The 26,405-nt window shown below is 32.3% G+C and overlaps 1 protein-coding gene across 3 annotated transcripts in view; it reads left to right on the top strand.

The window, feature by feature from the left end:
- Positions 1–26,405, top strand: part of LOC145256195 (HEAT repeat-containing protein 5B-like) — a 292,341-nt gene that overhangs the window by 132,631 nt on the left and 133,305 nt on the right. For all 3 annotated transcript variants that reach the window (XM_080114803.1, XM_080114802.1, XM_080114805.1), the window contains exons 3-4: positions 2,643–2,854; positions 14,055–14,163. In XM_080114803.1, the coding sequence (XP_079970929.1) occupies positions 2,643–2,854; positions 14,055–14,163 (321 nt within the window). The remainder of the gene's footprint in view (positions 1–2,642; positions 2,855–14,054; positions 14,164–26,405) is intronic.

Below are 26,405 nucleotides of genomic sequence, written 5' to 3' on the forward strand. Positions count from 1 at the left end.
CAGGGTCTCAATATTGAAAGATTTTAAAATAAGGAGTAGGAATTTGTCAGAAATTTTTGATTCCGAGGAATTGGTTAGACTATATGCATTTTAAATCTGTGACCCTAATTATTGCCGAGAGTAATGATCACACCTTCAGTTCAATATTTTGTTCAGGTTCTGGAGTTTGACTACTAGGGTCCTAAGTTGGTATATAAAGATCTATGATTACATTGACCTTTTGGCTAGGAGCAAATTGTCATATCTATTTTGAGACTGCACTTCATCTTTTCTGGCCTCTGTCAGTGAAAGAAAAATCTTTCTAGGCTGACACAATTTTTATTCTTGTTCCAGTGTGCCCGTTTTTTGTTTTTTCTTTGAGCTGGATTCCTCACATTAAAAACTGATCTCATCTAATTTTATCCTCATTGGGAGGCAAGTAAATAGAAACAACCAAGATGAGAATAGTAGTCTGAACTTTAACAGTTGATGATGAGGACTATACTCCTCCATCATATAAATTCACATTCTCCACAATTCAGAAAACGAACTAGCTTTGTTTATTTTTCTTCCTTATTCATTTTGCCTCTTTCCTTTTTATTTCCACTTGAAGATATGAGAATCAAACAAGTGTTTTCTCTGATAACAATCTGGTGATAAATCAAAAAAAACAATTTTTGTTTCCTTCATTATTTTTTTTGTTTTTGTTTTACTTATTGCTTGCCTTATGTTGCCTCATTTATGTGCCATGATCAAACGAATTGCAACTAATACCATAACTGCTTTTCTCTTTATACATTTTTAATCCGATCAATTACATTCTTGAACTAACATGACAGTTTCGCTTTGACGGCTGATTTTCTGCCATCCATGATTCTACAATGCTGCTGAATAATCTATTTATCAAAAGCTTTCTTTATGATATACACACAAGCTTATTTTCGGTTTAATGTCCACTTTACATGCTGGCAAGTGTTGGATAGTTTTTAGAAATTGACTTCCAAATTAATCTATGGCTAAGTCTTTATTTATCCCACTTTCTTTCAAGTTCATCCATGCCACTTCCTCACCTTCCTTTGCCAACTGACCCTACTACTGCAACTGTTCTGCATTTTCTAATCCAAGCATTCTCGTCCATTCTTTCCATGTGACCAAACCAGCATAGTTTCCTGTTCTGCACATATTTCTCTATACTGTCTAGATTTAATCTTCCTTTGATGTCATTAGATCTAAGCCTTTATAACTCGGAGAAAAGCTGTTTGAAGAAGCCTATCAAGTGTCATGACCAAAATTGAATACTTGATCATGAAGCAAAAATAATTCAAGATATAAATAGCAAGACTACATAAATCAAACATTGCTGTTTTGTCTGTTTGTCTCTAGTTGTAAATACACCTGATAAGCATGACTAACACCAAAATTGCACCCCTTCACTGTGGGAGGCATAGCAAGTAATGCAACTGTACTGTAAAATAGATTCCTGCCATAATGTGAGGTTTCATACAAGAAATGAAGACTCTTCTTTGACTGCACTATCCAATCCGAAATACTGTTATGAAGCTTGGGTAAAAGAGGTTGATGTCCTGCTACCATCAGTAGGTCTTGAACACAGACCCTACCAGATTGAAGATGATGTGTAGGTGAAGATGCCGGAGACTCGGTGCACCACAAAATTTGGCCAGGGTAAAGTAACAGAAATAATCAATTCACAGTCCGCCCTGGTGAATAAAATACCCCCACATGTGAAAGATCTACGCTCTTGCTACAGTGTCCTCCTCTCAGCAGACGAAGATTCTGACAGTATAACATCTCCAGTCAGTGTCAGTGTGATCTGACAATAAAACAGTCAGATAATTTAACAGAGGTTGAAGTGGAAGCTCAAACCTCCGAAGAAGCCTTGCTTCTATGAAGGAAAACTCTATAGAAATGACTGCTGCTGAGATTCCATCTTTGTGATCAGAGGAGAGTGTGGTGACTGCAGAGTGACCGAAAATAAGCAGCCATGACTATCATATGCTAGCTGCACGCAAGTGTGGATTTAGAAGAGTTTAATTTTGAGGTGTGTGTGTGTGTGCCATAATTATGCAAATTAGATGCTATTGGCAGTCCAGAATGGCTGAATAAAAGGAGTATGATTTATGCTTAAAGATCAGTTCCTTTTTTGAGGCCACATCATCCATGTTTTAGACATGTATCAGTTTATCTCTTTTTTTTTTTTTTTTTTTTTTTTTTTTTTTTTTTTTATTATACTGTTGTTGATGAAGAGAAGAACTACTGCTAATACTAAGAGTGAATGTCTATTGATGAAGGGAGGAAAACACTACTGCTGCTATTAAGAGTAAATGTCTTCTCTGTTCAAAAAAGGAAGTAAATAATCCGCTTCCCTGCATAAATACTGAGAGCTGGCATTCTGTTCTTTTAATGCTAAATAATTTACATGACTGAAATAGGAATTAGCCAAACACATCTTTCACACAGCTGTAGAGGATGACAGATTAGTAGATGAGTCCTAACCAAGTATTTAAGATTTTTTTGATAAAATATTTTGCAGGCATACATTCACTTGTATTTATATGGATTTGGAAATTACTTTTAATTTTGCAGTAAGATTTTCATATTGTTTTTGTTTGTTGCTGATATTTCTATTTTGTTTTCCTTTTTAGTCTGATATTAAAGAAAGTCAGAAGAAATTGGTTGAGCAGCTGACCCATCAAATAAGTGAGTCTCCTGGTCCCCCAACACGTAAATTGCTGGCTCGTTGCTTAGCTACACTCTTCAGTGTTGGAGATACTTTTGACCTATTTGAGACAATCAACAAATGCAATGATATTATTAAGAACAAGGATGATTCGCCCAGTTATTTACCAACACGACTGTAAGTATCAACTTTATACACTTTGAAATGTGTGTGTGTTTGGGTGTTAGTATGTGTGGTTTGACTTGCATCAGCAAATAGGTTTTGGTCTGTATGATCTCTTCAGAACCACTATTCTATTCAATAGTTGAATAGAATAACATTTCTTGCCGACATCATACGAACCAAAATTTCTACTGGTCAATGTCAGTCGAACAAACCACAAACGTACCAGCTCTAATAACCAGTTTAGCATTGAACACTTTCAAAATGGTATATATCAACTTTTTATACTATAATAAGTCTAAATTAATCACACACATACGCATATATATGTACTCACGCAAGTATTCCAAAAGTAACACCTATTTTTTTTAATTAAAAAACTAGAATGTTGAAGAGCTATGAAGACAGGAATGGTACCATTTAAAACAAGTAATCTTTTATGCTCCAGAATGTGTTTTCCTACATAGTCACCACTATTATCAATGCACTTTTGCCAGCCTATTTTAATGCCCTAGTCGTAAAAGTCTGCAGTGCATTTTGTCACTCTCATCTCTGCCACCACTTTGAAATCGATGAACCCATCTGTTAACTGTGCTAACATCAATTACATCAGCTTCATAAACATTTAACAGGTGCCGGTGAATGTTGATCAGTTCAATTTGTTCTGCAGAGAGGAATTCAATGACACATCTCTGCTTCTGATGCATGTCTATGACTGGTTGTTTTCTTGTAGTGTCACACTGTCAATATCTGCAACAGAAATGACTCTTTCAAGTCATGAATGCATAAGCTTAATCATCATAACAATGTAATATGCAATCCCCTTTGATCTATTTAGGCAGAAAAAAAATAGGAGGCTTTACTTTTGGAACGTTCCTTGTATGTATAAATAATTATAGAAAATATTAAATCCGCAAATGCATGTTGCATTCTTTTTACTGAGAATCATCAGTGTGGAGGGTGATTACTCTACTGGTCACATAATTTGAAAACCTCGGACCTAAGTCAATATTTAAAATTTTGTCTGAACACATTAATAGATGTGGCCATCAAACCAACCATGCTGAAGGAAGATAAATAACATTTATTTTTACATCTAAGTAACAGGATACACATAGAAAGCTGTCAGCAACAATGTTCAACAGCTGGAACTTAGCATTATTCATTTAAATTTGATAGCCTAAGTTTATAATTCTCTTAAAAGTGCTTGGATTAAGAGCACATGTGGAAGTATACAAAGTTCATTGGTTCTGATTTGTGTCTTAGAAGTCTTGTATGAGTTATCCGGAAGAGATGCTTTATACTGATGATTTAGTTCTTGTAATGTTGGAAAGCCAATAGAAACGGTAATGTTTCTCTACTCAGTTTGTGGAAAGATAGTTGGTGGAATTTTTTTTTTTTCTGTGGTATTTGTAAGCATTGGGTACGCAAGAAGTGAATTGGAATTACTAGTAGGTTGGAAGATAATCAGTTGATGCGGAACAAATATAAAACAATGAAGATGGATGGAAACTCAGATGTGGAGAAAGTATATTTGGATGAGATTGGTCAGAAGTTTTGTTACTTTAGTGATACCATTGGAGCACTGGGAGGAGGTTGTGCCAGTGTAATTAAAAGTTAGAAGTGGATGGAGTAAGTGTCATTACTAACCAGCAGAACGTTACTGCTGTCAACCAAAGAAATAATTTATCAGGCATATGTACACAGTGTATGGAGTTGGATGTATGTGTTGCATGAGAGAGAGAAATGATATGCAAATATGATTGATGTGTAATGTGAGCTTTTAAGACAGGCTTAGATCTGATGACTTCAGAGGACGTTTATATCTGAATAGTATAGAATGTGTGCAGAACAGGACTTTTCTTGTATGACCACAATCAAAGAATGGATGAGATTTCTAAACGTACACGTCAGCATATAAAATGAACATCAAACTGAATATGCTTTTTGTTCATCTGCAGAAAACTGTTTCATTGTTTCACAATCCATCAGTACGGCTATACATAGGGAACTCATCAACCTTTTAGATGTCAAATCTGGACACTTGATTCTACTGGTCAATTTCACTTGCATTCGAGTTCTCTAACTTTTGGGACACCAAGCCATTTTATTAGTGTTTTTTTTTTTATAGATATATATACTTGTTTACCATTTTATGATGTTGGAATAATTTTTCTTTACACGTTTTTTAAATCATGTATGTGTGAATCTTCTTTGTATATGTAGGTATGTTTGCTGACTTATGTGGAAGTGTTTGATATATATATATATATATATATATATATATATATATATATATATATATATTATATAGCTAAGCATCTGTATGTGTACTTGTGTCTGCAGTGTGTTGTGATATATATGCATGTTTTTGGGTTTTTTATATAAATAATTGATCACCACTTATTAAGGCACAGACACCACTTAAGGATAAGAGTTATATGCCAATGTGTACACTTGTGCATATATGCTTTCATCGGGTTCCGAAATCTTTTGGGCACAAGCCCACTTATAAATTAATTTTTTAATTTAATTTTTATCTTTTAAAATATTTTTATCTTTTCGAAATCTAATCTAATTACTATTTACTAAGCTTATTTTTTTCTTGTGTGCATTCATTTTTTGGGATTTAACCAGTAGTTATTTGTTTAGAATTCAAACTTGTATTGTGAGTATCTCCTTAACTTTAAGAAAGGATATATTTCTATGCCCAACTTTCAAGTTTTCAAGATTCCTTTTTACTAATTATTTAACTAATCTCTAATTAAGACTGACGACTCGAACAAGAAAACTTAAATAGCTCCAACCTTGCTCTGTCTGCCTATCATGAATGGTTTGTGAGAAACAAAAATCTTTTAGCCTCCCACACTTCTTAGTTTGCAACTGACACTCCAACTTTGACATAACATGTATTCTACAAAAGAAATAAGAAGAATGAGGCTTATGACTTATGTGTGTGTGGCTATATGTGTGTGTTTGGGTTTGCTTCCCTCTCTCACCATCCGCTGTACACCGTCTCAGTTTTTCCTCCTTTTTCTTCTCTCTCCCTCCCCCACTTGACAGTGTCTGTGATTTGTGTGAATTTGAAAACCTGAGTCTTTTTTTTTTTCCTTGCTATTCTGCTTGTCTCAACTTTCAAAATTGAAAATAACATTTCTTTTCTCTTTTTCTGAGGAAGAGTTTGGATAACAAATAAAATATAAAATCTTACTGTATGATTTGATCTTGGCTAGTTTATTTACCTTTTCCATTTATCTCTTCATTTGATGTGCTTTGTATCCGGAGGTATTTGTTTGTTATACATAAAGAAATAAAGGATGAGAACTCCGTTAAATAAAAATTTTATATAACATCCTTAGCTCAATAAGGGGAAAAAGAATAAACCCTGTTAGGCCATGGTATTTCGAAGCCTAATGCACACAAAGACTAAATTATAATTTACAAGAATTTATTGTTAGACAGAATACTCTAATAGAAATATTAAGATTTCCTTAATCTGCAGAGTTTCAAAGAATGCATTCTTGTCACCATCTATTTCCTATTGGTTATATTGATCTTTTTTTATTTGGTTAGAATTATTATATAAATATTTTTATATTCTCTTGGAGTTTATAGAAGATTTTGGCTTGTAAACTTAATTGTTACTAGATTATATATATCTATATATCTATAAAGGTGAACGTGTCTGTGTATCTGTGTGTGGGTGTACATTTCCCTATGCAATAACTTTGTCAATTTTAAGTCTACAGACTCGAAATTTGATATACAGGGTACTGAGATTTGGAAAAATTTTTGATCGGTTTTCGGCCAGAAATTTGGCTGTTAAGGGGTCAAAGTTCAACGATTTGACCTTTGAGAACTCTACCAAACTCCTGACAATTTTGGGTATAAACACTTGAAATTTTAGATATAGGTTCCTTGTCATGGATCTAACTTAATAACTTGATTTGAGCCCAAAATAATAAATTTAAGGGGTCATAATAGGGGTCAAAGTTAAAAAAATTTTTTTACCTCTGCAGTCTCTACCAAGTTACTCAGACAATTTCTGGTCTAAGCATTTGAAATTTTACATAAAGGGTATTCAGAGATGGGGCAAGCTTTTTCATCAGTTTGGATCGAAAGCTTTTAATTACCAATATATAAATGTATGTATGTATGTTTGCATGTCTGCCTAAAACTTTTGACAGAGGCAACGGATTTTACTAAGATCAGTATCGTTTTTAAGTTCGACCTTTCATGCAACAAATATCGAAAAATTAGCTAAAAACATTAATATCTTCACCTTCAACAGGGCACTTTTCTGCAGGAGGGGGGGGTCGCTTTTTTCGCCGATACTTTTTAAAGTTATCCTCTCCTTTCGATTGTCTAGCCTAAATGTTAACATAAGTCACTTCAGGTTTGGCGGTGTCGTAACGACAAAGACTTCAGTTTTTTTTTCTCGTTCTTTTTGTCCTTCGCAGTACGGGTTTGAGCCTGCCTTTCTACTACCACTTTTTTGCTCAACACTCATCCAAACACCCGGGACACGCCAGGCTGAAATGCTAGTATATATATATATATATATATATATATATATATATATATATATAATAAAAGTGAAAATGTCTCTCTGTCTGTCTGTGTGCATTTCCCTACCAAATAACTCTGTCAATTTTTGGTCTACAGACTCGAAATTTGACATACGGGGTATTGAGATTTGGGAAAATATTTTTAATTGGGTTTCGGCCAGAAATTTTGAGGTCAAGGGGGTCAAAGTTCAACGATTTGACCTTTGAGAACTCTATCAAATTCCCCCGCCAACTTTGGGTCTGAACACTTGAAATTTTAGATATAGGTTATGTGGACATGGATCTAACTTTATAATTTAATTTGAGCCCAAAACAATAAATGCTAAGAGGTCATAATTGGTGTCAAAGTTTAAAAACAAAAGATGACCTCTGCGATGTCTACTAAATTACTCAACCAATTTTTGGTCTAAACATTTGAAATTTTACGTAAAGGGTATTCAGATATAGTGCAAGCTTTTAAATTGTTTTTTGGCCAAAAAGTTGGGTGCCAAGGGGTAAAAATTCAAAAGATTTGACCTTTGAATCTCTAGCAAATTAAGCCAATTTTGGGTCTAAAAATTTGAAATTTTACATAAAAGATATTCAGACATGCAGCAAGCTTTTTAATCAGTTTTTGAGCAAACAAAAATTTGGTTGGCAAGAGGTCAAAATTTAGTGTTGACCTTTGCAGACTCTACCAAACTCCTCTGCCAATTTTGGGTCTAAACACTTGAAATTTTAGATTTAGGTTACTTGGACATAGGTGAAACATTTTAATTTAATTTGAGCCCAAAACAAATGTTAAGGGATCAAAGTTAAAAATAATTTGACGTCTGCGATCTCTACTAACTTTTCTCTATGGTAGTTAAGGAAGCCTATCATATAGAGAAGCATTACCGTACATATTCACACTTTTTAATATATACATATGCACATAAAGTTATGAACAGTACATAGAGCCCGAGCAAAGCCGGGCGGAACTGCTAATGCACATATATATATATATAGAGAGAGAGAGACACACACATACTAGCAGGTTGCCCTGTGTTGCCGGGTTGTAAAATACGCTTAAATATGATATTTTGATTTATGCAGATTTTGTATTTATTATACAATCAATATTCTATTGATTATTATATTGTACCCAATATATAGTAATGATTTCAAAAGTAAAAAAAAAATGACTTGGGTGCCATTAGCAAGAATTGAAACCAAAATATATAATGCTATATCCTCAGTTATTACTGTCTGACCTAAATCCATACACTATAAAACCTTAACAAATAAGGTGTTTAACCTATAAATATATATTTGTGCATGTGTACAGAAGCATTAAGTCAATTTATGCCTGCCAAGTTCTAATATTTTTCAACTTTGACCCCTTAGCAGCTATTTTTACTGGCTAAAGACCAAATCGAATGTTTCACAAATCCCCTATATATCAAGTTTCACGTCTGCAGGCCAAAAATTGGAACTTAGCAGGTATAAGTCAATTAAATGCGTTACTTGTATGCATGCGCAAATATACATTTATACCTTTAGCAATGTTAATTTTTAAAGTTCTTATCTGCGTATTGACCTAGCTCAGACGGGAACGAATTATGTTGGAGAGCCGTTTTGGTTTTGATTCTAGCTAATAGTACCTAATTTTTTTTTTTTTTTTCAACTTTTGAAATCGCCACTATATATTGGGTACAATATAATAAATATAGAGTTGGCTCTATAATAATGAATATGAAATCTGCATAAATAAGGATATCATACTTAAGCATATTTTAAGACAGGGGAATGCCGGGCGTTCTGTTAATAAACGCATGAGAAAGCCTAATGAAATTCACTGATTAACATTTATATATATTGAGAGCTTTTCTCAAGAAAATTCTTATTGGTGCGTTTTTGTACACCTGCATCACAGGCATTCATACCTTGTTGGGTTGGCAAAGCATTGAGTGAAATCAACAATGTGAAATGTTGATCAAATGAAGAATGTAAATCTATGTATCCACTTTTCACGCTTCAGAATTCCTTGAGAAAATGATTGGGTCATTTACCTTTCACAAGAGTTGAATGAGTACTTATAAAAACCACTCTCCCATAAACTGTATCCAAAATTCAAGGATGGCACAAAATCCATCAGATAAAAAAGAATGAGAAGTATATCTGCATATACATTTGTATTAAGAGAATATAAATATCAACATGAATATATGACTGGTGTAGTGAACCACTCTCCCATAACTACTTTGTGTTGATGCGTAAATAATAGTCAAGCTAGGATGATTCGCCCAGTTATTTACCAACACAACTGTAAGTATCAACCTTGTACACTTTAAAATGTGTGTGCGTTAGTATGTGTGATTTGACTTGCATCAATAAGTAGAGGTTTTGGTCTGTATGATCTCTTCAGAGCCCCTATTCTATTCAACTGTTGAATAGAATAACGTTTCTTGCAGACATCATGCAAACCAAAACCTCCACTGGTTGTACATATATTCTACTACTGGCCGTAGATATATAACTGAATTAAAGAAAAAAAAGAACCTGCACATGTTTATATATGAATAGAAATGAATGCCACCCATACACATGCTGTCCGTTCCTATCTTTGAGACCAGTGGGTGGGTGGATGTTCTTCCTGAATGGCCCGGATGGAAGATCTGTAACATTTCTAGCAAACCAGACTGTTGGATGAATCATGAATTCCTGAAATAACATTTTTTTCTTTCCTACTAAAACTTACAAAACAACATATTCTGCTGAGTACAATAATGGTTAGTGTTGTCTAATATCTATTGTTAAGAAAACCTGTGTTTTGTATTATTCGGGCTACTATTCACATCTTTATTATATGAACGTTTCGATTGATGTCGCCTCTGACCTTCACCAGATGCATCTTTTTGAGCTTAGGAATCTGTACAGAATTTCAAACTGAACTCTTTCATCATAGTAGATTGTTCTCATTTTATTGGCTATGAAGTGTTAATTTGTTATTGCCTATAGTAAGGATTGAACCTTCAACATCCAGAAAACTATCAATTAGAACTGATTTTTAAGCAACGCTTTTAACTATTAAGTTATATACTCATGTATGGAAGTTAAACCTGACCAAAGTTGCATTGAAAGAAATAATATAAAAATGATATGAATGTGTAATTTTAGATCTGATGACCCCTGAGACAGATTAAATCTGGACAGTATGGGGCGACATGTCATGTTGAAAGAATGAGTTTTTTTGGTTAGTAGATGTAGAACAGTTAAGGAAACCGGTCCAATTCAGACAGGAAGACTAAATAAACCATGTGAGAAAGTAATAAAAAAAAAAGGAATTGAGAGAAGAAAAGGATTAAAATCTTGGTCCGAGATAAATTAACTTGGAAATTCATTTCTTATGCATGTCTAATGCATATGATAATTTTTACTCATGTAATTTATCATCTAAACCTAATATTTTTAATTGTAAGAAAGTTTTCTATATACATGATGGGGAGAATAAGGACATTTCATGAGAGCTAAGTAGATAGCTAAAAAGGTTTTTGAAACCACTGGTTTAATATAACAAAACTTTTCCCCTAGAGAGTTTGCAAGATGTATGTAAAGGAGAAATCAATGTTTACCTAAAATAGAACAGCTAGCTCTTCTGCTGCTAGTCTCGATAGGATCAACTTTTTCATACCATTTTGTGAGATAAATGTAACAAATTAATTAACAAATAGTTTATTTTATTGCATAATTCTCAAAGGATCTTTGCACGCTTTCTGGATGCACAATTCTTTCATATTGTTTGGGGTTTTGCTAATTTTTTCATTGCTAATAAAAGAAATTCTACAGCTCTGTTGATCAGTGCAACGCTTTGGATGCCTACCATAAAATCTTTTACAGAGAAATTCTTCTATAAATGTTTGAATAAAAAGTATATCTTAAAACTTCAAATTTAATGTGTGGATCTGGTTCTAGCGAGTATATTGTGTAGAGGTGGAATTGAACCCAAGACACCCAGTTACAAGACCGAAGTGGTCTTGGCGTCACCCCCTCATAGAAGTAGACTCGCCTGCTTGCATGAGAGGCGATAGTGGACTGCTTAAAAAAGACATTCCCGGCAACGAGTGTGTTTCCAAATATATGTCGTCTTGTCGACACTTTGCATGTTGCAATGATTAACATAGCAAATTTAAAAAGCACATTATTCAGTGATGATGCGTTTTCTTTAGTTTTTTTTGTGTTGTTGTTGTTGTTTCCTTTTCTTTTTCTGATTCAAAAAGTCTGTCCACATTTACTTAACAATTTGTGCTCATCCCTATATAAGGATTGATATGTTAACACCCGAGTTATCAGCTGTTAATTTTTAATTTACCTTTTTAAAGATTCGTATTTTTTGTCAATCTTTTCATTTTTATTTGTATTTAAACTACTGTTCTATCTTGGATGTTATTCTCACTTTTGGCCGGTGTAACCTTCGACTTTCTTCAGGTGCATCTTGTCAAAATTGTAAATCTGAAGTTGGCAATCTGTACAGAATTTCAAATTTAATCTGCGAAAGAAACTTGCTCTCATATCACGACTAGGTAGAAATCTTAACTCGTAATTGTTTTATTAGTATCTCCTACATTGAGGATTGAACCTTCAACCCTTAGACTATTATTTAGAAGTGGTTATTATATATAACATGATCTATTATCCCTTGGGTCCTTGCAAAGCAATGTGCTCAAAAATTCCAAAATCTTTATTTTTCACATAGACAGAATCTTAATCCATTTAGAAGCAGGTATATTCATATATAACGTATAGATTTTGGTTGTCAGTCAAATCCAAGTGTTTAAGTTTAATAGATATTAGACAATTCTAGAGTTTTAATATGTAATTCACTATATAGATCGAAGAACAATTTTGGCAAAATTTTTTACCAGTAATTTTTTTCCAGCAAATTTGATGATTCTACAAAATTCAGACTTTTTACTCTGATTGTATGACAATAAAGAAACAGCTGTTATTTTAATTAAAATCGATTTTGCTTGATGCAAGACTTTGTTTTTGTCAGAAAATAAGTATACATGTACACCCAACTAAATATATTAACTATTATAGAAAATAAGAATTATGCATTTGTATAAATTAATGGACAGTGAAAGTTATATAAGTTTATATGTATTACTAAAACAAGTATTTGTTCGATATATTTTTATATATGGCTCTTTTTGTCACTTCTTTACAGCACCCCAAACGTTAATTATGAATATGTGTACGTGCTACGTACCTTAATTTGCTGTCTTTTTTATCTTCTACATTGTCAAATGACTTTACCGTTTATCTTCAATGTTTTTCTTCCATTGTTGCTGTCATCACCATTTTGTCTAATGTTGCCTATTCTGACCATTATTTGTCATCAGTGGAGCTTGTTGAAATAGACTTTTCTTTGCACAAAAATGGAGACAAAGATGGTTAATTTGAAGTTTTAGCTTATTTTTGGTGAGAAATAGTTGCCAGGGTTGCAGAGGGGCTAATTTCTATTAACAAGTTAACTTCACTGTCCCTTATCAGTTTGCTTTCAGTCCATTGACCAACTACCTTGCACAACATCTTATAGGCAAACTTACAGAACCACAGAAGAGACGTTGTGAGCCTATCCTTGTTTTATCGTTATTTCCATGGCAGGTGCTCGTCTGAACTCCAATCTCTGGTCCCCCCTCGCCAATCTTTCACGAAAAACACCCGTCTAGCTGAATCCACTGTGAAAAATTTCCCCCACTCTGTATCTGTGCCTAAATCAAAACGCGGATTCCATGAACAAAGCTTCTTTCTTAGAACTGCACGCCTGTAGAACTCTGTTCTGTCTGCCTGCTTCCCTCCGGACTACAACTTGGATGTCTTCAAGTCCAATGTTAACAAATTCCTAATGAACCGCCCCCTTAATTAAACACTTCATCAAATCTCCACACTAACGTAATGTACTTGCAATAACCCTTATCCCTGAGTGGCTTCCGGGCCTTGATAAGTGGTGATCACTGTGTAAAAAAAAAAAAAAAAAAAAAAAAAAAACTTCATTATTAACAAAGGACATTGTCTCCTTTTAACTTTATAATTGTGACGTCATTGCTTTCCTTTCCTTGCACATTTCTTTGTTGTTTAACCTATTTGTGTTTTAGCCTACAGCTTACCTCTCAATGATTCTGACTGGGAAATTATCCGTTTCATAGATTTTGTGTTACCATGACTTGCACTGCTTACCCAATTCAAAAATTATACTAGTTCATTATATGTTGCCAGTGAACATAGACCTATCCATGAGGTAGCATGTGCATGTTTTGCATGCATCACGTGGGAAGACATGGATATAAAGAAATACTTTCAGGCTATAATGTACAAAAATATTACAAGGTTTGACTCTAGCTTTGACCAAAGAAAAATAACCATCACGTAATGATGCAATGATGCTTCTTTTTTTTTTTTTTTTTTTTTTTTTTTTTTAAATCATGTATCACATTTTCTTTTCCTCTTTTATCCGCTCTTTTCAGAGTCGGATTTCATTCCTAATGAAAAAGAACGAGAAAAGATTTTTTTTTTTTTTTTTTTCTCACAGAATTAAAAAAAATTTATTTTTAATAGCATCCATGACACTTAAAAAAAGTATGTATTTTGCAACATTTTAATTTTCTAATTTGTTCCTCCATCAGGTCTGCTGTGGCATGTCTTGGAGCAATGTATGAAAAACTGGGACGTATGGTTGGACGTTCCTATGAAGAGACCATACAGATCCTTATCAAATCCTTGAGAAATGCTGAGGTAAATAAATTAGATCTTTTTTTTTTTTTTCATTTCTAGAACCATGTCTCTCAGTGAATGAAAAAATGATATAATCATAACAAGGCAAAACGTTAGATGGGAAGAGTAATCTTTTCGGGGAAGAGGTGGATACAGCAGATTACAAAAAAAATAAAACATTAAAAACTTATTTTACAGAAAAACTAATTGTCTTGATATATTTTAGAATGTGACCCCCCCCACCTCCGTATATGGTGATTAAAAAAAAAAAAATTTTTTTTTTTTTTTAATCACTTGTTCAGTTCATCATTTTTAATTTCTAATATATGATGTAGACTTATTGTTCATCTTTAGCAGCCATGTTTTTGAAGGTAATTTTTTAGCTTCTTCCCTTTCATGGGAAAGAGGATGTAGAGAGGAAAAGCCAAAACACCGAAAAAAAAAAAAAAAAAAAAAAAAAGCTTTAACACAATAAGATAAAACTTATAAGTTTTACTATATGAAAGAAATTTTTTTTTTGGGGGGGGGGGGGGTTAGACAAGTATCTTAAATTTTTTCAACAAATGTTTCATAGTTTTTTTTGTTTTTTTTTTAAGACGAAAACATGGAAACAACTATAAACAAAAATCAATTTTTTTATGTAAAGTATCTAAGTTTTTTTTTTTTTTATTTGCAAGAAAAGTTTCATTAAAAAGTTTTTGTTGCAATAACAAAAATTTGTTTTTATGGAAACAACTATGATAAAAAATGATTTTTTTTTTCTCAAGAATAGTGCCAGAAAAGTGAACCCCCCCCCCATTAATGAAAACTTTATTTGTTAACAGCTGACTGTATTGACTTTTTCTAGCAGTTTACCGTAAACTACTGGAAGAGGCTGGCATAACCATAAATTTGGTTCTGGATCAGTAACCATAAATATATGCATTGTGGCTACTTGCTCTTCACTGCAAATATAAAGTAGCATATTTTTTTTAATTACTCGCAGATTTGAAATTGGCATTTTTGAGTCAATATCACCAAAAGACTAAAAGATCACTCTGAGAAGGAAATCCTCAAGCCAAAAAGAAAAAAATAATCTTTTACATGCATTTCACATAGAACCTATTTTTTTAAAGGAACCCAGAATTTCATAATAGTCAATTATCATTAATAAATATATATATATATATAGAGAGAGAGAGAGAGAGGGATATTATTAAAAATAGTAATCTACAAGTATTAATATTTACAGATTCAATCCTATCCTGAAAAATATGCTCAATATTTGAGTTAGAGGATTAACATATAAAAGGAATTTAAATTATGAAAAATAAAAATTTACAAAATTTAAACATCCACAATTTAAAATTTTTTTCAATTTTTATACTTAATAGGTTTTCTTTTAATGCAATTTGGTGTTGATTTCCTCTGTGAATTTTTGAACTTCCATGGATTAACAAAAAAAAAAAAAAAACTTTTTTTTTCTTTTTTTTTCTTTTTCTTTTTTTTACTGTATTCCCTGTTTCGAACATTTGATGATACAATAAATTTTATATTTCATTATTTAAATCCCTTTATATATATATATATATATATATATATATATATATATATATATATATATATATATTAGCGTGATAATTCCCTACAGGTGTGAAACATGGACGAGTCTTTGTAGTTTAATCGTCATAACTTATTATATCAACAGAAATATTTTTTAAAAAATTACTTATTTTCCTGTAATTACTTTCACCTGACAATTGCAGAACTCTGACATTACCTGAATGCTCCTGTTTTTTATATTGATTGATTTATTAATTATTCTGAAATTATTTCTTTGTAAAGTTGTGAAACAAACAAAAACGCTTTTCCCCTGAAATCTATTATTGGTTCACTTGCATATTGATAACAATATGCAAACAATAGAATCTTCTACAAATCGGACAGGATGTTATGAAATCCTTGTAAACATGAATCTTAGGGACGGTCATGCTGATACTTCTACGTATGAATACAATATAGGTCATCAGAATCATTGATTTTATTTTCCACATCCTCGTCTTCTGCATTACCGCCATCAAACAAACGGCTGGAACTGCATAGAGGAACTGCAAAATCCATAATTTGACACCCACCCCCTCCTGCCTAAAAGAATCAGGTCATTGCAGTACGTGTGAGCGTGTGTCTGTCTGCGTATTCATTTTCTTGTTTCTCTTACCTGTTTCTTTTTAACAATTTGTTCCTTTATCTCTTCATTCCATCTCTATCTTTAATGCGTAATTAAAAAAAGAAACGGGTTCATACTTTGTATTATTGAGATTATTTGGACTATTCTTTCATGTTATTCTCACTGATGTTACTTCCTGACTTTCCTCAGGTGCAATTTGTCAAACTCTGGAATCTATATGGAATTTATTTAATCTATGTTGTGCCACATGTCCAACACGTGGCGAAATGGATAAAGGTGTTAAGTAACAATCAGTTCTAAATGACAGTCTTGAAGGTTCAATGCACACTATAGGTGCTACTAGTAATAAATAAAAATTACTTAAGACTTCTACCTGGTTGTGGTTGACTGAATGAGAACAATCTATTCCGATTGAATAAATTCCTGAGTTTGATTTGATACGCTTGAAAAAGCTTGGAGGTTACATCGTCCGAAATCCTATAAGAATAACATCAAAGATGATAATAATATTATGAATAAGGCATTATCAATCTTTATCTCAAAAATTCTAAAACCTAGAGTTCATACCTTTCTTAAATATATTTACTTAGTTACTCGCCTCTCTACAAAGGTCATGTTAGACACAAGGTCTGTTTTTAATTTGGGCAAAATCCAGCTCCCTAGAGGGGAGAGAGGGCACTTGAGACAAAAATACAAATTGGCTTCATTTAGGATTTTTCTTCTATAGATAGAATATATTTTGATCCTAACCATAAAGCTAGATAAGATTATTTGTCTCATATAAATGTATTTGAACAAAGTAAAGTTGAGTCTGACTACCATAGTTTCTTCCACACGTGCATAAATACGGTTTTATTAAATATGTAGGACCAAACTTATTCCCGATTATTGTACGACTGACTGCTCCTGCTGTTTGCCATATAGAAACAGCATGTAAAGTTGCTTGAATCAGCAGGAGCTGGATCAAACAATTTAGTCATGCCAGATTTGGAGCGTACATAAGGGGGGGGGGATTACTAAAATTGTATGACTATTTATGTACGGTTATTTGCTCCTGCTGCTGATTTGCTATTAAAGCAACTTTTGCACAAACGAACTACTGGGTTTTGTCAGCACAAAATATTGTAAAAATTTGTATTATTAAAATGAAGAATAAAATGAATTCACTCACAAATTTTAATTGGGAGGTTATTTTTGGCAAATATATTTTTAGACTCATATAAAAAGTATTTACAAAAACTTTTTTCTTATTTTTCCAATTCTGTGTGGTGCTTTCTTTTTCCTTTTTTTTGTTAAATCTTTATAAAAAAATAAAAAAGAAAACAAGTTTATTTTTTTTAGATTAGTTATATCTTGGTTTTACTAATTATGCACAATTCCAAATTAAACACTATTTTTGTACGTCTAATTAAACCCTGAGACAATTATTTTGCACATTGCATTGAAAAAATAATTCTCAATCGTTAAGGGTTTAATTAGTCAAAGCAACTTTACGGGTGATTTACTCAGTTTATCAGCGCAAAAAAAAATCTTGTATTATTAAAATAAGCAATAAAACGAATTTACTCAAGTTTTGGTCGAGGTTATTTTGGCAAATATCTTTTTAGCTTCATACCTCAAGATATTTGCAAAAAGTAAACTATTTAAAAAATTTTTTTTAATATTCTCTCTTAAGCCAGAAAGTAAACAAAATAAATAGAAACATGTTGCCAGATAATTCAAATTTTGTTATAAATTTTCATTTGAAAGTTTTAGAATATAGTTTGTGTTAAAAAAAAAAAATCAAAATTAAGCACAAGTCATTTGGGTTTATTTAAGACTTAGTTTGGACCTTTTTATTCCAGTTTAATTTAAAAAAAAAAAAAAACCCCGAAAACTAGCAGTATTCGATAATATAACTTCAAAAAATGATTTCCTTTGCTTTTTTTAAATTTTTGGTCAATGTGCACTGCTTGTAAAACCTGCAAAGGATGTTTATTCTGAAATCCGTTCTTAACCTAGGGAGGTTGGAGGTAGTCATTCCAAAAGGTATTGTATTATTTTCAACCTCCCCATGTTGAGAATGGCTTTCGGAATAAACACCGTTTACATGTTGGACAAGCAGCACAAATTGACTTTTTTTTTTTTTTAGAAATGAATCTGTCATCTATAAATATAAAAGCGAAGATGTGTGTATGTATGTTTGTATATCTGCTAAAAACTTTCAACAGACATGACGAAAATTCACAAACTTGGTATCGTATTGAAGCTCCATGCTTTGCACGAAAAATATCGAAAAATTGGCCAAAAACGTTCATTTTTTTTCACCCTGAAATCGACAATTTTCGACAGTGGGGGGGGGGGGTCAACAAAAACTGTCCTCTCATGACGATGACCGGTTCTATGCATGCGTCAGATGACGTCATGACCTGATTTACTTTAAATAGTTGAAAAACTGACTAAATTTCATGTACGTCGCGTTAGCTCAGTTGGTTAGCGTGTTGGTTCGTTATCTAAATGTTTTGGGTTCGAATCGTGGTGTGAGATGTCTTTTTTTTTTTTTTCTTTTTTTTTTTTTCTTTTTTTTTTTTTTTTCGATTTTTTAAATTTAAATATTGAACCAGTGTTATTTAAGCGATTTTTCACGTAATGTTCGTTTTTCTGTTTTTTTTTTTTTTTTTTTTACATCGCTTATCCACCCTCGACTACACACCCCACCTGGGTTCCCACCAATTTTTTAAAATTTTAATATCGAAACAGGCTTATTTAAGCCATTTTTCACGTGTTTGTTTTTCTGTTTTCTTTTTTGTTTTTTTCGATTTTTACATTTAACATCGTTCGTTTGCCTTATGTTAGTTTTTTTTTTTCTTTTTTGTTTTTTTTTTTTTCAATGTTTTGATTTCCCCCATACCTTAAGTTTTAACATTCGTTTTTATGTTTTCTTTTTTTACTTCGCTTATAACCAACAAACCTGGTCATTGACCTCATTTGCTATGTCATCGTCGTCACGCTTCCGTGCGCGCACCTGTCAATTTTGTTCTTACTTAAATAAATTCAAACATCTTTCAGTAACTCATTCTGGCTGGCTGATTTTATTTTCAAACTTCGCCTCAGGGCTTCGGGTTCGATCCTACCAACTTTTACCCCCAGCACACACACACACACCTCCAAACACCCGGGCAACGCCGGGTACCCCCGCTAGTCTATATATATATATATATATATATATATATATATATATATATATATATATATATATAAAAAGCGAAAATGCGTGTGTGTATGCATATGTTTTTTTTTTTTTTTTTTTTTTTTTTTTACTTCGTTTATTCTTAGCGACACTCAAAAACCCCCGGGAACCACCAATTTTTTTAAATTTTAATATTGAAACAGGCTTATTTAAGCCATTTTTCACGTTTTTTTTTTTTTTTTTTTAACGTTCATTTTTCTGTTTCCTTTTTTGTTTTTTCGATTTTTACATTTAACATCGTTCATTTGTCTTACGTTAGTTTTTTTTTTCCCCGATGTTTTGATTACCCCCCCGCTTAACTTTTAACGTTCGTTTTTATGTTTTCTTTTTTTTACTTCGCTTATAACAAACAAACCTGGTCATTGACCTCATTTGCTGAATAGCTATTGCTTTCGTCGTCGTCGTCGTCGTAACGCTCGCACAAAATCTTGAGCGCACCTGTCAATTTTGTTCTTACTTAAATAAATTCAAACATCTTTCAGTAACTCATTCTGTCTGGCCGAACGGTTCATGTGTTTTTCACATTTTATTTTCAAACTTCGCCTCAGGGCTTCGGGTTCGCTTCCCCGGTTTCTTTTTTATTTAAGAGGACACACACCTCCAAACACCCGGGCAACGCCGGGTACCCCTGCTAGTGTTATCATAAAACGGAACTTTATGCAATATTATTAAAAAAGAAAAGAAAAAACAAAATTTTTAAAAATAAGTTATTTACTTGTCTTCTCACCAGAGCAGTTGGACACAAAGTGCTCAATTAAGAAACGAGCAAGTAATGTTTGCTTATTTGAGAATTGTCCAACTTTGAATCATTGGATTTTCATGCCAAGGCTTTCTTGGGCATCCCACCTGCTTTAAAATGTGTACTTTCTAATCAAGTGAAATCCAATTGTATAATCGGAGAAAACTATTCAGCTGGAAGACATACCGGGGTTGAAAGAGTACAAGACAGTTAAAAAAAAATTAATTAAAAATTATTATAATATGGCTATTTATGACGGTTTATAGTAATACAGAAAACTGGAGTGGTGAAAGAGAGTATGAACAAAAACAATTGAAGATTTATACCCAAAATATTATTTTCAAATTACCTATTTATTTTTCAATAGATCTTTCACGTATCATGAGACTTACTGGTAAAATATTAATAAAAGCTGTAATGATGGAACATCTTTTGGTGATTTTGGGAGAACTCTCCCCTTCTCAAAGAAAAAAAAATGATGTAAACAATAGAATTAATCATCATTCCAATGCTGTTAATTTCAAGTGTGGTGAAACAAATTTTGCTGAATGTAAAAAAAAAAAAAAAAATTGCTATAGGCCATCTTCAGTTGAAACGTCTCTACACTATTCTCTACTGAAGGGTATTTAGAATAAGCAGTTTCACAGCAACTCGGTTCAAGACTTACACCACTTTCTATTTCCAAATGGTTACCCATCTAAGTTTTAATCAGGCTTAATGTTGCTTAACTTTGGGATTTCGATATTATAGCAGTATTCTCCATTCTAATATTATATTTGGGATATCTGAAGAATAATAAAATTTAACAATTTTTTTTTTTTTTTAAATAAGATTCTCAAAGAATCGGCTCCAAATAATTTCAAACACAATTCCTCTCAATTAAAATATTCTTGCTCTTCCGTCTTTATATATTCGGTTTTGTAATTAAAAAAAAAAAAAAAAAAAAAAATTAAACATCTACCCCCCCCCTCCGTGCCCCATTCCCGTAGCAAAACTTTCTCAATTCGCAATTTAAGACAGTTAAATAAAATTATCTATTTTTAAGCTCTTCTGTAAAGTCATCGAAAATGAATTCCTTCTTTTTACTTTCATTTTCTTTTTTCATGTTTCCTGTCAATCTTCGTTCCTTATCTATTTATAATGCTATTTCAGTAGATCTAAAAGAACACCTTTTCCTCAATGAGATTTTTTTATATTTAGAAGGAGTAACAACAAAGTCATTTTGTCCCCCTCACCCACACATATGTGCACACTTGTGGCTAGAGTATTGGTGGAACCTGTGGTTTGTGGTTTCTCTCACTTTTCTTACCCCTAAGGGACGTTTCTTATTTTGTGTGTGTATCAAATCAATTGCTTCAACAGATCCCCCTTTACTCTCACTCTGGGGAGCAGCAGCTGCTTTGGCTCTCACAAACACATTTGCTGGTTTTACAATAAACATTTAAAGATTGTTTTTCTTAATAGATTTTTCATTTTATTTCCGCAATAAATGCTTTTTTATACACATTTCTACTTACCTATTTATCTACTTGCCTACCTATTTATCTACTTACCCACCTATCTATTTAAATAAAGTAAACTGTGTGTGTGTCTCACAGTATTAGTTAAACAGTTGATCTCGGATCCAAATCGCAAATTGGGGATCAGTACTATCAATCTGATGTGTTTGTCAATGAAATGTTTTTGGATGCCCCCCCCCTTTTCCTTTTTATTTTAAAAAATTTTTTAAAACACATTGAAAATCCAAAGTATGCAAAAATAACAAATAAGTGTTCCCTTTCCAATTATTATTACTTTTATTAGCTGACCAATATACTCATAACAATCTGAACATTTTTATTACCAATGAGAAGAATAAGTGGAAGGTAAAGTATATAAAAGAAGTAAAGAAAATGATTAACAATAACCTGTTTGTTAATATATGAATTGTTTATACTTTTGACATCAAAGCATAAGTATTTGATGAAAGGAAAAATATCCCCCCCCCCTTTTTAAATTAAAAGATGATTAATTTAATAAGAATTTTATTATAGTATTATGGTTCTTGGTTTCTTTATTTTAGACAAATTATTTTAGATCTATGCAGAAAGGTAGAAAAGATTTTTCATTTTGTATCCCTATGCCGAACTCAAACATAGTGGTCCTGGATAAGACCTTAAACTATATCCAGTGGTGAGGCCCCAGCTTGCAGGCTTTGGGGAGTATGGAGCCACCCTTTAATTGCTATTGCTCCCAGGTCCACTCTGACACAGAGTGGTAGTACCCGTTAGGGTCCCAACTATGGGTTAAATAGAATCCGACATGAAAACAACAAATATATTAAAAAAAATTTCTTCAAAATCTTTGGATTCGGCATTAAATAACCTGAAAAGGGTTGATATGCCGTAAAACAAAAACAAGCAACCATAAACATAGTTTAGACATTTTCCAAACGCCTATCTATACACAAAATATTTTCGTTTGATTAGAGATCATGTTGATTAAGATCTTCAGTTCCAATATTTTATGCCATATTGCAAGATTCATATTTCATACTCGACAATTGTTTGTCTTTTGCATTTCAGTCATTCCCTAGCTGATATCAATCATCATAAACCTGAACAATGCACTTGTTCACTATCAGTGAAAAATAAATATAAATGTATAAAATTATGTAAAATTAAATGTATTACATGAGATGCATTAACAATGCCTGTGGAAATATGTATTAAAATTTGAAAACACCTTTATAAACCTATATTTGTTCAAATTTTAAACCAGTGAACCCATTTTTTTCTTTTCATAAAAATGGATAAAAAATATTTAACATTCTTCTCGTTTTGACTATAAGATCCGAGAAAAGTCAGAAATTCAGCAAAGAAAGATACTTTAGCTAGTATTATATAAAGTTATCTTTTTATCATTTAATTATTTTCTGTACTTAGAAAATAGGGAAAATTTATTTTATATATATTTATAATCTCATTTAAAGATAATTTTTTTCTCTATATTTTTCCTTATATTTTCCCCCCTTTCCCTGTCTGGCCATGAATTTGCCAGCTGCAACTTCGTGCAGAGGGTACCTCCCCCTTTCCCTCGGGTACTGGACTTTCTGTAAAACATGCGTAGTGACATATGATGTCATGTGATAGGATCCTGGTGGTTGAACCATTCTTCCATTTTGGCTCTTCCTTGGGTTAGATGGAAGATCAAAGAGGCCCAATCCAATCAATCAGCTGGTTATGTCATGCCCTAGTAGCTATAAGTTTATCCCCAGCCATATTATTCAAGTTAATTTCTCAAAAATTCAAAACCATTATTTTTACTTTTTATTTTATTTCTAAATAATGGCTGAGTTTCAGTTGTGCAGAGAACAATGTTCAAGAGCAATATATTTTGAGAATGTGTTCTGAGAGCAATGTAAGAAATCATTTGTAACCCTGAGACTGACAGTTCAAATTGCCTGATTGCATCTCGCATTTTGTTTGAGGTTTTTATTTACAATCAAACTGATTCTTTGTTATTTATTTTGATGGGGATAGGGGGCTGCTTTGTCCATTACATCCATCCTGTGTATTTTTGCCTGGTTCTAACTTAGGGTTTTCACTCTAGTATACAAGATGGACACTTCTTAAAAAAAAAAAAAAAACTATTATGTGAGAAATGTGAGTTCTCTATTTTTTAGTTGAAATCTCCTTTTTTAAATCCAGAAAAAGTAGACATTTGCCAAAATCGATCAAGCCCCTCATATGAGAGTCATCAGCTATTTAAAAAAGAATTCTTTTATTTTTAAATAAGCAAAGGCTGTTCCTCTCATAACAATTCTTTCTGGTTACTAAAAAATAATTTTGCTGTGAAGGCTAAATCTTCAAGCATTCAAATGAATGGAGTAGGGAAGTTAGATGACTTTTGTTTCATCAAATAATGACTTCCTGTTTCTTACTCCACATATGCATTCAGCGACTTTCTCTTAATATTGACTTAGTTTCGACTAATTGGAGTTATGTTTCTAAATTTTGGAGATGAGGATGATTATTCATATTATTTGGATTTTTCAGATTACTGTTTTCGTCCTCAGTGTTATTTTCATAACATTTCAGTTGATGAAACCTTTGACCTACTTCAAGTGTATCTTGAAATCTGGGAAACTTTCTGTTGAAATCTATAAGGATCCGTGAGGTAGTGGATAAAGTACCTGGTAAAATTCAAGTGTAAGTTACTCTTCTGGGGGTGAAAGCTCAATCCCCAGTGTGGGCAACACTCAAAATACAATTGCTAATTACTGTGACATATGCCTATTTATGGCTGATGAAATGAGATTATCCTCATGGATTAAATAAAGGATTCCGTTGAAATTCTGTGCAAATTCACAAGTTCAACAGGGTACACTTGAAGAAGGTAGGTTACATCGACTGAAGTATTATGAAAATAACACTAAAGATGAAAACAGTAGTTTGAAAAATCCAAATAATATTGACTAGAGTTGTTTAGAAAAAAAAAAGTTTTGTGTATATATATATTTGCGCTGCTCTTTCTACACAATACATGCGCGCACACACACACACTCACACACACACACACACACAGGTGGTTGTGACCCCACCAAAGTTGGGAAATTCAGGTCGATTTTGGCTTTTTTCTTTTCTTTTTCTTTTTTTGCCATTGGCTACTCACATCACGGCTGTATTTATTTATCTATTAGCGTCCAGTAACATTGACATTGGGAGGTTAATCCCTTATAAGATTACCCCTTAAATCTGTTGTAAACACCCAACTTAATCACAAATAGTGTTGAGATTTGATCTTATTTATATGCATTACTTATAAGATCAACACTCGGTAGTTATCTTTTTCAATGATTTCATCCCTTTATTTATAGTTTTTATTCAAAGGTCACTAACTTTGTTTTATTTATTTTCCATTCATATTTTTATCTTCTGCTATTTTATAAAAATGTCTTAATTTTGTAAATTTGAAGAAATCTCTTGAACTCATTCTAAATATTTGTCCAGAAAATAAAGCAACATTACAAAACAGAAGTATTTCTTATTAAAATCAAAACAATCATTAAATTAAAAAAAAACAAACATAAAATGTCCTTTTCCAAAATGGCTATGCAAAGTAATTAGCTTTCCAACTGGTATTGCATATATATAAACAGTGTATAAGAAAGATGATGCTTCTATTATGTAAAGTTGAATTCATTTGTAGTGGGCATTTTGACTTTACCGTTAATGCAAGAAACGTGTTTAACTTTATTTACTCATTTAAATATTCAACAACATGGCTTGGGAATTAAATGCCAGACTGCAGAGTTAAGTGACTTTGCAACTGGGTTTTTTAATCCTTTGACTGGCAGTAATCATCATTTCCTACACTGACGATTGTGTAAACATAAAGCACTAGTGTCTCTAGGTAAAAATAATAAATATTATATATAAATAAATCACACAGATTGTTTTGCTGTATCGCAGCTCTTCAGCATGGATAGACAAGCAGATATCTCAAGCCGAGATTGAAATTTGACTATCTTGACACCAGAATACATCTTACTCATTATGCTAACAGTACAAACTACTTTCACAAAGTGAAAATCTAGTTGCATATATTAAGCATTTTTAATTATAGTCAACATGGATGTCACCTTCATTATTTTAGATTGTTGATGAGGTAATGTACTCTGCCAACCTGGATGTTGCCAATATGCTGATCATGTCATATTTAGTGCCATTTAAGAAATGTACTAGAATTCTGCATGGAGTAAGAAAATGCACCATGCTAGTCCAAACTGATCTTTATTAACATTTAAACTTTTGGGAATTAATGACCTTTTTTTCTATAAAAATTAATGTCCTCAGCTTTTGACCTTTTCAAGGTTCAATTGACAATACTTTATTTTTATAAGCTGTTAAACTTTGTACAGAAATGGAATTTCAGGGTTAATACATCATCAAAGTAGAACAAATAATACAACGTTTAACATGATGTCCTCATTAATAAACACAACTATATAGAAAATCAGTTATTATTATACTTTAGCTAAGTTGATCAACATTTCTTAAAAGCATTTTTTCTATATATTTTAATCACACAAAATACATACTAAAATATTCTTCAGTTATGGAATTTAGTTATGTTTAAAAAAAAAC

The sequence above is a fragment of the Euprymna scolopes genome, chromosome 32, assembly GCF_053919585.1.
Source record: "Euprymna scolopes isolate OS-2025 chromosome 32, ASM5391958v1, whole genome shotgun sequence".
Classification (NCBI taxonomy): domain Eukaryota; kingdom Metazoa; phylum Mollusca; class Cephalopoda; order Sepiida; family Sepiolidae; genus Euprymna; species Euprymna scolopes.